General features: G+C 41.2%; 1 protein-coding gene across 4 annotated transcripts in view; it reads left to right on the top strand.

Moving 5' to 3' along the window:
- The window catches only part of PDE7A (phosphodiesterase 7A), a 256033-nt gene extending 244634 nt beyond the window's left edge, over nucleotides 1-11399 (top strand). For all 4 annotated transcript variants that reach the window (XM_082259748.1, XM_082259747.1, XM_082259749.1 and 1 more), the window contains 2 exons: nucleotides 6400-6480; nucleotides 9408-11399. In XM_082259748.1, coding sequence (XP_082115874.1) covers nucleotides 6400-6480; nucleotides 9408-9577 — 251 coding nt within the window. In that variant the 3' untranslated portion in view covers nucleotides 9578-11399. The remainder of the gene's footprint in view (nucleotides 1-6399; nucleotides 6481-9407) is intronic.
- Nucleotides 11400-12911: the final 1512 nt, after the last annotated feature.

The following is a 12911-nucleotide window of genomic DNA, read 5'->3' as shown; positions in this document are numbered from 1 at the left end:
ACTATCCCCCAATTTAACTGATCCCCAAAGGTTTTTGATTAAATAGCGGAATAGAAAATATGATCCCAAAAAAGTGTATGTATATCACACGTACACAACCACACTAGGCCCCAATTACTATTGTTTGTACCCCTAAAAGGCTAGATGAGGAGTAGGGGGAGTATGGAACAGGCAGCACCCTCAAACCTTCAGAAGTATGAGATGAACCCCAACAACTTGGAAAGGTGGATCTCTCTCACACGTACCGACACAGACTATCCCGCAATTCAATTGATCCTCAAAGGTTTTTATTGAATAGCGGAATAGGAAATATGATCAAAAAAAGTGTATGTATCTCGCACGTACACAACCACACTAGGCCCCAATTACTATTGTTTGTACCCCTAAAAGGCTAGATGAGGAGTAGGGGGAGTATGGAACAGGCAGCACCCTCAAACCTTCAGAAGTATGAGATGAACCCCAACAACTTGGAAAGGTGGATCTCTCTCACACGTACCGACACAGACTATCCCCCAATTTAACTGATCCCCAAAGGTTTTTGATTAAATAGCGGAATAGAAAATATGATCCAAAAAAAGTGTATGTATATCACACGTACACAACCACACTAGGCCCCAATTACTATTGTTTGTACCCCTAAAAGGCTAGATGAGGAGTAGGGGGGGTATGGAACAGGCAGCACCCTCAAACCTTCAGAAGTATGAGATGAACCCCAACAACTTGGAAAGGTGGATCTCTCTCACACGTACCAACACAGACTATCCCCCAATTTAACTGATCCCCAAAGGTTTTTGATTAAATAGCGGAATAGAAAATATGATCCCAAAAAAGTGTATGTATATCACACGTACACAACCACACTAGGCCCCAATTACTATTGTTTGTACCCCTAAAAGGCTAGGAGTAGGGGGAGTATGGAACAGGCAGCACCCTCAAACCTTCAGAAGTATGAGATGAACCCCAACAACTTGGAAAGGTGGATCTCTCTCACACGTACCAACACAGACTATCCCCCAATTTAACTGATCCCCAAAGGTTTTTGATTAAATAGCGGAATAGAAAATATGATCCCAAAAAAGTGTATGTATATCACACGTACACAACCACACTAGGCCCCAATTACTATTGTTTGTACCCCTAAAAGGCTAGGAGTAGGGGGAGTATGGAACAGGCAGCACCCTCAAACCTTCAGAAGTATGAGATGAACCCCAACAACTTGGAAAGGTGGATCTCTCTCACACGTACCAACACAGACTATCCCCCAATTTAACTGATCCCCAAAGGTTTTTGATTAAATAGCGGAATAGAAAATATGATCCCAAAAAAGTGTATGTATATCACACGTACACAACCACACTAGGCCCCAATTACTATTGTTTGTACCCCTAAAAGGCTAGGAGTAGGGGGAGTATGGAACAGGCAGCACCCTCAAACCTTCAGAAGTATGAGATGAACCCCAACAACTTGGAAAGGTGGATCTCTCTCACACGTACCAACACAGACTATCCCCCAATTTAACTGATCCCCAAAGGTTTTTGATTAAATAGCGGAATAGAAAATATGATCCCAAAAAAGTGTATGTATATCACACGTACACAACCACACTAGGCCCCAATTACTATTGTTTGTACCCCTAAAAGGCTAGGAGTAGGGGGAGTATGGAACAGGCAGCACCCTCAAACCTTCAGAAGTATGAGATGAACCCCAACAACTTGGAAAGGTGGATCTCTCTCACACGTACCAACACAGACTATCCCCCAATTTAACTGATCCCCAAAGGTTTTTGATTAAATAGCGGAATAGAAAATATGATCCCAAAAAAGTGTATGTATATCACACGTACACAACCACACTAGGCCCCAATTACTATTGTTTGTACCCCTAAAAGGCTAGGAGTAGGGGGAGTATGGAACAGGCAGCACCCTCAAACCTTCAGAAGTATGAGATGAACCCCAACAACTTGGAAAGGTGGATCTCTCTCACACGTACCAACACAGACTATCCCCCAATTTAACTGATCCCCAAAGGTTTTTGATTAAATAGCGGAATAGAAAATATGATCCCAAAAAAGTGTATGTATATCACACGTACACAACCACACTAGGCCCCAATTACTATTGTTTGTACCCCTAAAAGGCTAGGAGTAGGGGGAGTATGGAACAGGCAGCACCCTCAAACCTTCAGAAGTATGAGATGAACCCCAACAACTTGGAAAGGTGGATCTCTCTCACACGTACCAACACAGACTATCCCCCAATTTAACTGATCCCCAAAGGTTTTTGATTAAATAGCGGAATAGAAAATATGATCCCAAAAAAGTGTATGTATATCACACGTACACAACCACACTAGGCCCCAATTACTATTGTTTGTACCCCTAAAAGGCTAGATGAGGAGTAGGGGGAGTATGGAACAGGCAGCACCCTCAAACCTTCAGAAGTATGAGATTGTGTTCACTGTACCCCACAAAGATTGAGTTCACTGCACCCCACAATGATTGTGTTCACTGCACCCCACAAAGATTGTGTTCACTGCACCTCACAAAGATTGTGTTCACTGTACCCCCCCAAAGATTGTGTTCACTGCACCCCACAAAGATTCTGTTCACTGTACCCCACAAAGATTGTGTTCACTGCACCCCAAAAAGATTGTGTTCACTGCACCCCAAAAAGGATGTTGTTCACTCCACCCCAAAAAGGATGTTGTTCACTCCACCCCAAAAAGATTGTGTTCACTGCACCCCAAAAAGATTGTGTTCACTGCACCCCAAAAAGATTGTGTTCACTGCACCCCAAAAATGATTTTGTTCACTGCACCCCAAAAAGGATGTTGTTCACTCCACCCCAAAAAGATTGTGTTCACTGCACCCCAAAAAGATTGTGTTCACTGCACCCCACAAAGGATTTTGTTCACTGCACCCCAAAAAGATTGTGTTCACTGCACCCCAAAAAGGATGTTGTTCACTGCACCCCAAAAAGGATTTTGTTCACTGCACCCCAAAAAGATTGTGTTCACTGCACCCCACAAAGGATTTTGTTCACTGCACCCCACAAAGATTGTGTTCACTGCACACCAAAAAGGATTGTGTTCACTGCACCCCAAAAAGATTTTGTTCACTGCACCCCAAAAAGATTGTGTTCACTGCAGCCCAAAAAGATTGTGTTCACTGCAGCCCAAAAAGATTGTGTTCACTGCAGCCCAAAAAGATTGTGTTCACTGCAGCCCAAAAAGATTGTGTTCACTGCAGCTCACACACAGAAAAATGGATGTGGATCACTGACACCTGCCTATCTCCAATCCCACACCACACAGCAATATCGATTGTAGTTTGTAGAACACAGTTTCCCTAAAATTCAGCAGACTCTGTCCCTAACAGGATTGAGAAGAGATCGTAGATCAGGATTGAGTGCAGACCCCACCCCCCACACAGCAATATCGATTGTAGTTTGTAGAAGACACTGACCCTATAATTCAGCAGACTCTATCCCTAAAATGCCTACAACTCGCCCTGCCTAAACACTCCGACCTGTCCCTCAATTCTATCCGGACACAAATGGTTTTTTCCTGCCTATCTTTCCCTAATCAGCAGCCAGCACGTTGATGTGTGCTCTGTCCCTGAATCTAAGCAGCATAATGACGCCGCTGCGGCTGCCTCGAACTTATAAAGACTTGGTCACATGCTTCAGACGGCCAATCACAGCTACTGAGACATTTGCAGGCATGGCTGGGATGGCTTAAGGCACACCAGTTAAACGATTGTTGATTGGCTGTTGAAAGCCCGCCATGAAAAGAGCGCCAAAGCATGCAAAACCCGGAAATAAAACGACCGAACACGGATTTTTACCCGAACATACAGTAAAGTGTCCGTGTCCGTGTTCGGGTACAAAAAATCCAATTATTCGGTACGAACACGAATAATACAGTCCGTGTTCGCTCAACACTAGCTATAAGAAGTCCTGTTTGCAGTTTGCGAGAAGCCATGTGGGGTACACAGCAAACGTGGAAGAAGGGCCTAAAAGAAAAACTCTTTGTGTAGCGGAAAGCTAACACTGCACATCACCCTGAACACACCATCCCCACCATGAAAAATGGTGGTGGCAGCATCATGTTGTGGGGATGCTTTTCTTCAGCAGCGACAGGGAAGCTGGCCAGAGTTGATGGGAAGATGGATAAGGCTAAATACAGGGCAATCTTAGAAGAAAACCTGTTAGGCCCCTTTCATATGGGCTTTTCGTTTTCATTCAATCTCTCATAGATGAGAACAGGACTCTGATAGGTCCATCTCTGCACAGTGAGTGGAGACGGGCCTGTCATCTGCATGCTCAGCGGGGATCAGCAAATCGATCCCCGCTGAGCAAAGTGGAGTCTGCCAGGCGGAACACCCGTGTGAAAGGACAACGACCCTAAACATACAGCCAGAGCTACAATGGAATGATTTATGTCAAAGCATATTAATGTGTTAGTGTGGCCCTGTCAAAGTCCAGACCTAAATCCAATTGAGAATCTGTGGCAAGACTTGAAAATTGCTTTTCACAGACGTTCTCCATTCAATCTGACAGAGCCTAAACTATTTTGCAAAGAATGGGCAAAAATGTCACACTCTAGATGTGCAAAGTAGGGATGCACCGATCCAATATTAGGATCGGATATCGGTGCAAAGTAGGGATGCACCGATCCAATATTAGGATCGGATATCGGCGCCGATACTTCCACAATAGCTGGATCGGGGGATCAGTTACATTAACAGATCCACGGGCCGATCGGTTTTGTTGCAGCAGAACCTACCACGGTGTCTGCTGAGTACCGGATCAGCCGTCCCTTACTTGCATGAAGCCGCTACTTCCTGTATAGGTCCAGCTCACAGACGGAGTGATATCAGATGCACTCCTCCTGTGAATGGAGGAGCCATACACATGAAGCAGTGGCTTTGCTCTGTACTGCAGCCGCATGCTTTAAAAAGTCGGATCGGTGCACCCCTAGTGCAAAGCTGGTAGAGACATCCCCAAAAAGACTTGCAGCGAAAGGTGGTTCTACAAAGTTCTGACTACAAATGCACGCCACACTTTTCACAGATTTATTTGTAAAAAAATTTGAATACCATTTATCATTTTCCTTCTACTTCACAATTATGTGAAGTGGAAGGAAGTGGCACAATTAAATTAATTGTGCCACTTAAAATTGTCCTCTTCCCATTTTGCACACTTTTTATGCAACAATGAAAAACCGAACTAATTTTAAAAAGGTGTAAATATTAATAGTAAAAAAAATCTTCAAAGCATTTGTTAACCAAAAAAAAATAGATCCTTCTTCTTTAAAGCATTATTATACAGCACAGTGCTTGTGCTGTGTAATTTGGTCCCTTCTATGACCTGAAATTCCCGGCTAATCCTGCCTGGCTATACCCTCCACCCTGTAAACTGACCACGGTGAGCCCTGACACCATGGTTAGTTTACATGCTTCCGTCATCCGCTGCTCTCCTGTCCTCCCCCCTCCCTGCCTGTCAACTCTTACCAATCCACTCCCCCCACCCCTTTTCTGCTGCTGAAATACCTGTAGACAATACACACAATCCCCTCTGTTATAGAGCCTCCTATGCTGTAGTTTATGTTCTTTGTAAAAAAAAAAGATGCCTATTTCTACCTAAATTCACAATGCGATCGGCGGTCACGTGACTGCTCCATGCTCCCCTCCTCCCTGGCTGACGTCTGATCTCTCCTCCTTCTGACTGTCAGCGGGGGAATATCGGCCCCTCCCGCTCTAGCTGTCAGATCGAGAGAAGGAGCCTCAAGGAGTCAGATGACTGCCAATTGGAATTCAGGTATAAATAGGCATCTTTTTTACAAAGAACATATGCTGAACCATAGGAGGCTTTAAAACCGAGGAGATTGTGTGTAGTTTATAGTGGCTTAACCACCACTTAAAAGGAAACTACTAGTATGCTGAAGAATGGCTAAGAGGAGAAGTGGATAATGGAGTTAATAAGGGTTAACTATGCAATAATACAGCCTAAATAGAAATGTTTTTTTTTTTTTTTTTAACTTTTTTTTGGTGTCTTTAGCTGAATGTCCTGAATGAAATAGAAAATACAATAAAATACATTGCTAAATTGTACTTATTCATTGACTCTTGCAGACTATTTGTGTATTTTTACAATGTGGTGGCTGTATCATTCTTGACAGCTGTCTTTGCTGTGTAATGCAAAGAAATTCCCAGCTTTAATTGCTGGTTATAGTGGGAGCAGGAGTAGAGGAGCACAATCCAAGAAATATTTTGTAGAAACTGTTGAAGATTTCTTGGATGTATCTCTTGCATTAAAAATCCTCTAGTGATCAAACCTCCTAGAGGTAAATTTGTAGTGTGTGCTGAAAATGGAATGATTAACATATCTGTTTTATTAGGGGATGTTGAAAGAAAATGCAACCTGGACCTCAGTCCGCTGTGTGATAGGAATACATCCAACATAGCCAACATCCAGATTGGTAAGAAGCACCAAATGTGGCAGCACAATACTACTTTAATTTAGGTTTTTTATTTTGTTGTACATGGTTTCCCAGTTAATATACTGAAAACGGGATTTCATTTTACAGTATGTAGCTTTGCAAGGTAATTCTTAACACAAGTTGCATGAAACCCCACATAAATAGCTGGGAAAGATCCTTATAGGATCAAAGCAATTCTATGGCTATCGTGTAGGCAGAAAATTCACAGCTTAATGCGAAGCATTATTGTCCCCCCACCCTAGCTGGAAGACAAGAATTCACACTGGCCCAGCACTAAAATATACAGTATATCCATAAGTGTAAATTCCTGTGCCTCAAAGTTGGTACTGGCCATAACTAAAGGTTAGCGCAAACATTTTTGTTAATTAGAACATTGCCAATGGTTACATACAAGACTCTTATTTTAAGTGGAAAAAGAGACTTTTAAAACAGTGTACAATAGATTTATGGAATTTTTTGTAATACTTATTCTAAGGATGATGTTTTATATTTATTCTAAGGATATTATTTTATTTATAATCGTATTTGTATGGATATGTAATATTTTAAGGGTAACTCCACTTTCTTGGGGGGGGAAAAAAAATAGCAAAAAAATGACTATAGCATATACAGTTGCTACACAAGTTATATTGTAATTGAAAAGGAAAGGTAATTTTTAATAACATTCAATCTGCAGCGCTGTAATTTTTCTGTAAAATTGAATGCAATATGGCAGCCTGGAGGTGTTGTACACAGATAATGTACAGACCCGCCCCCCCAGAAATTTATTTTCCTGCTTGTGTGAATAACTTTCTGATTTCCTAGAAGATATCATTTGGATACAAGTCAGGTTTTGTGCATCCTTTGCAATAAAAATACAATTTCTGGTGAGATACTGCCAAAGGGAAATTATGTCTAAAGGAATACAGACCCTGCCACTTTTCCTCATTAGAACCCTGCAAGTGCAGCAGATTGATAGTCACTCCCACTCACTTTGCACATGGACACCAACCGCTATTTCTTCAGAATAACAAAAGGTTGATATCTGCTACAAAGTTTATTAACCACGTCTGGACCAGAATGATTTACCCCCTTAATGACCAGTCCATTTTTTGAGGTACGGCACTGTGTTACCTTAACTGACAATTGCGCAGTCATGTGACACCGTACCCAAATAAATTAATATACTTTTTTTCCCCACAAATAGAGCTTTCTTTTGATGGTATTTGATCACCTCTGCGTTTGTTTTTTTTTTTTTATTTGCGCTATTAACAAAAAAGTGCGATAGTTCTGAAAAAAAAAAATATATATTTTTTTTTTACTTTCTGGTAAATAACATTTACGTAAAAAAAAAAAATAATCAAATGTTTTCATTATTTTAGGCCAATTTGTATTCTGCTACATATTTTTGGTAAAAAAAATCCTAATAAGTGTATATTGATTGGTTTGCGCAAAAGTTATCACGTCTTCAAACTAGGAGAAATATTATATGTTGTTTTTATTTATTTGTTTACTAGTAATTGCAGTGATCCGCATTTTTTAGCAGGACTGTGACATTGCGGTGGACAGATCGGACACCTAACTGACATTTTTTACACTTTTTGGGGATCAGTGACATCACTACAGTAATCAGTGCTAAAAATATGCACTATTACTGTACTGGCAGGGAAAGGGTTAACACCAGGGGGCGATCACAGGGTTAAATGTGTCCCTTGGGGGTGCTTTCCCACTGTGGGGGGGTGTGGTCTTGCTGCATGAACACAGAGACTTGTGTTCCTAAATAAGAGGAACAGAGGATTCCCTTTGTTCATTACTGACAGAACAGCAGTCTGCCGTGTTTACAACGTCAGATCGCCTTTCTGTCTCCACAGGGAGTGATTGAGGGTGGTCGGCGGCAATGGCGCCCCCCCCCCGGACCCGCTGATTGACTTCCCCTGTTGCTGTTGGGCACGCGTACCCTCGCGAGAGGTCCCGCGAAGTGACGTACAAGTACGTCGCTTCGCGTGACAGAGCCGACCTGCCACAGTAAAAATCCTTGCAATGTGCATAGATCACCCAGAGGGGTATGTATTTTTATTTATTTATTTATTTTTTTCAACAAAAGTGGAGTTACTCTTTAAAATCTAAGTAAGTTTTCAGTTTAAGGCCCCTTTCACACAGGCGGACAGTTCAGTTCCGCCTGTCAGTTTTTTTGGCGGATCTGAGTTGCCCCATGCAGCTCTATGGGGCATCGGATGTCAGCGGAAACATGTCCGCTGACATTCGATCCGTCAAATCTGGACGGATGGAAACCCTATTTTCCATCCGTCCAGTGGATTGGATTGGATGGGATCGGATGAGAATGGACAGGCGGTCCGTTCTCATCCGATTCCCCCATGGAGAACAGCGGGGACCTGACAGCTGTCTCCGCACACAGCGAAGAGACCGAGCTGCCATCCGCTTGCTCAGCGGGGGATCGGCGGATCGATCCCCTGCTGAGGAAAACGGAGTCCGCCGACAGACTCTATAGTGTGAAAGGGACCTAAATCAGGAGTTTCTCTGCTGGCAGTAATACAAAAAAAAAAACCTGACAGGCTGGTTGTACTGAAGTTGATTTATAGATTGACTTTAGTACAACCAGCCTGCCTGTAAATGGATGGAAATGTGGCTGTTTTTTGCTGAACTAGCTTGAATTTCGATCCACTTCTGGCCAGCTTAAGCCTGTAGTTTTTTTTTAATTCTTTACCCTACGCAGCTAAGTAGGAGTTTTTATCAGTTAATGATGTTCTGCATAAAGCAAAGCTGGGCAGTAAGCTACTGGGGTCCCGGAGGGATAGGAGTCTAAGGTGACCAAAACATCAGCAATCAGATTTTTTTAATTAATTGAACTTTAATCCTAAATTAATTTGTCCTTTTTCTTTTTATTTTGTCGTTTATTTGTTTTATAGGTTTTATCAACTATTTGGTGGAGCCATTGTTTGTGGAGTGGGCCAGGTTCAGTAACACCAGGCTGTCGCAGACCATGCTAGGCCACGTGGGACTAAATAAAGCCAGCTGGAAGGGAATGCTGCAGGAACGGTCTAGTAGTGAAGAAGCTGATCCTGCTTTTGATGACTGACCTATTTTATTTTATTTTTTTACCTCAGGAAGATTGTGCACCATGAACCTAGAGCATGTATTACAGCAGGTTTTCTTTTGGTGGATTTATCGGAGAGATGAAAGGTCTTGGTGAGAAAGCAATTGAGCCTGATTGCCAAGGTTACACTTTAAGAAAAAATAATGCCAGCATTATTGATCTCCAAGTTTTCCTTTAACGTTATTCTGTTTTTCTTTTGGCCCCTTCCATGAGATGACCTGAACATAGAGCAATATGCACATACCTCAGTTGGCTTTTGTATCAAAGCTTGAATATGCAAAGCACAGCAATGACTGAAAACTGCAGGAAGATTCTTATTTATGTGCCACAGGTCCCTCCCTTGCACCCCCCCCCCCATTTTTTTTTTTTTTTTAATTTAAGTAACGTTAAAGGGAAACCATTTTCTTAGAAATGGAAAAAAACCTTTGTCAGCGCCTGGCGGGATCTTGCCAGAATCTAGTGACTGATCTTCTACCTTCCACTTTGTGTTGAATTCTCACTTGGAAATGTGAAGTGCCCACACTGCTTTGCTGCCTTGGCAAGGAATGCTGTTTACAAATACACTGAAAATACTGACTGAAAACTTGCCTTGACGCATGGTTGTGAAGGAACCACTAACTGGATTTTTTTTTGTATGATTATTTAAGAGAACAAATGTGGACTGCAATCCTCCCTTACCCTTGACACACCACCAACTCCATTTTCTTTATCACATACCTCTACCCCCCATTTTGCAATATTTCTGCAAGCTTACAGCCAGGCTTCAATCCAGAAGTAGTTGGAATTCAGCTTTTTTTTTTGTTCTTTTTTTAATAATTTAACAGCAGAGTACAAGGAGTGTGTCCTGGCTGTTCAGCAGAGCTACAGTGGAATGCATTGCATGCAATTTTTTTTCCTTTTCTTCACTACTGAACACTTGAACTGCACATAAAAGGTGAAATTAATGTAAACACCATTTTTCAGCTCAGGGTATTTGCCAATCTGAAATAAAGAGGGAAGGGAATTGTCGTTCGGACAAGGGTACAAATGCCTTTTTTGCTGCAGCGTGACTGTGTGTTTGAGTGTTGAGAGGGGCTGTATTGTATGCGTGTGTATGCGTGGCGTGCATGCGATTGGTTTTGTGTCTCTCCCATGGGTTAGGAATCTTCGTCACAAAAGCTTTTGCCTGAACGCCAACTCCCATAATTTTTAAAAGTCTTATAGATGGTGGGAGTTGTAGGTTCAGCTCAGCTACTGTGCGGACTCTGCCACCCGTGGTCTAAGTTTTGGTTCAGTCATCACTGCTGTAAGATGAGTGAACTGTAACAAATTGCTAAAATGCCTTAATCTATGCACAAAGCTAAGTGACCAAACGTGGTGTTTTTTTTTTTTTTTTTTTTTTTTTCTTGATATGTGCATTTGTTTTTGTTTCTTTTTTTTTTGTGTTCTCTGTTCTGTTTCTTTTTTTTTTTTTTTTTAAGTGAAACACAGTTCTGTAGGATTTTGTTGTACGATGAATTGTTTTTAGGACCAGTGGCAGGACTAATTTTAAACTTAAAACATTCCATTATTTTGTAATTTGTTTTAAGTATAGTGAGCACAACTGTTAATGTAGATTTAAAAAGAAAAAAAAATGGTGCTTTTTTAGCTAATTTGTAATTTCCTTGGTATTGCTGTTAAAGACTGTTTATCATCTGTTTACAGTTTGTTGCAACAGACATTTTTTGGGGGGTGGGGGGGGAGACTGCTTAAGCGTGAAGCCATTTGTACACGGCTTTGCCATACTCATTTTAATACGTGCCTGTTGCTGTTTGGTTTTGATGAATAAAAATACATTGAAAAAAAAAAATTTTTTGTGTTGCTTTTGAAATCGAATGGCTACTATTCCTTAGATGTCAGAGTGCATTAATTTTGCAGGACCATATAGTTTGGCTTTAAAATATGCAATGTGTTTCTGTTTCCTTGGTGGCCTCCTTTTTATGATTGGCTGTACTGGTGTCTTTTCCCCCTCCTTCTCTAGTTCATCTTATGATAATAGATTATGTATGCTAAAGCATTGCTTTATTTCAGGTACGTCCTAACAACTAATTTTAGGAAATCCTGTGCGGGTAATGCCAACCTTATTGCTAGTAGTTGCCAACCTCCATATATGATAAATGCTATCCCTGTAACAAAGAGAAACGACTCTACTGACCTTTTATTTCCAGGGAGCGTGATGTTATCAGAGATGCTCTCCAATCGGGGTTATCCTCAATTGAGTATATATAGGGGATTTAATGTCGCTTGTCAAACAAGGGGGGGATCTACTCTCTAGTACTCATTCTGTTAAATCTAGGTCCAGGGCCAAATTCAGAAAAAATGGGAGGTTTAACCACTTTCCGCCCGCCCGCCCCATACAGTATTTTTCCTGGCAGTTGTGGCTGAAATTTTAGTTGGTCTGACCTGACCATGGTTTGGTTTCAACAGAACCCCTCATTTTCCACTTCTTGATTAGAGTTTGAACACTGCTGATTGGCATTCTCAATTCCTTTGTTATCTTTTCCTTTCCTGTTTTATACAGTTCAACTACCTTTTCCTGCAGATACCTTTGACAATTCTTTTGCTTTCCCCATGACTCAGAATCCAGAAACATCAGTGCAGCACTGGATGAAAGATGCAAGGGTCTGTCAGGAGTCCAGAAACTCATTGACCTTTTATACACACACTAATTACAAACAAACAAATCACAGGTGAGGATGGTTACCTTTTTAATAGCCATTTAAACCTCTTTGTGTCAACTTGTGTGCATGTTATTAGGCCAAAATTTACCAGGGTGTGTAAACTTTTGATCAGGGTCATTTGGGTAGTTTCTGTTGCCATTATGATTTAAAACGAGTAAACAGTTGATTGATAATGATGAAATGAAATTTTGATGAAAGAAAACATTTTGTGTTATCATTCATGTTCTCTGAAAAATGGCCAAGAAATCATAAATGCTGCCAGGGTATGTAAACTTATTAGCACAACTGTATATACTAAGTGTGAGTTAAGTTATTTTGCAAGCACATTCACTAGGCTTTCCACTTTGCTTTAAGAGGAAACTTTTTTCTTCATATTTGACTCCCGAGTCCTGTCCTCTGTAACTTTTGCAGAGGGGGGCTACTAAGTACTGAGCTCACGCTTGGATTCAAAGCTTTGCACAAAGTAAGACGTGATGAAAGTGTAAATATGGGCTAAATAAAAATGATTTGTAATTGTAACTGAAAAAAAAAATGATTTGTATGATGCAATCTGTTGATAGCATTAAAGTGGATGTAAACCCTCACATATACCCAGTGAATTGAATAGCCTCAGATGA

Source organism: Pelophylax lessonae (genome assembly GCF_965119305.1).
Source record: "Pelophylax lessonae genome assembly, chromosome: 5".
Classification (NCBI taxonomy): Eukaryota; Metazoa; Chordata; class Amphibia; order Anura; family Ranidae; genus Pelophylax; species Pelophylax lessonae.
This window is presented reverse-complemented; position numbering and strand designations above follow the sequence as displayed.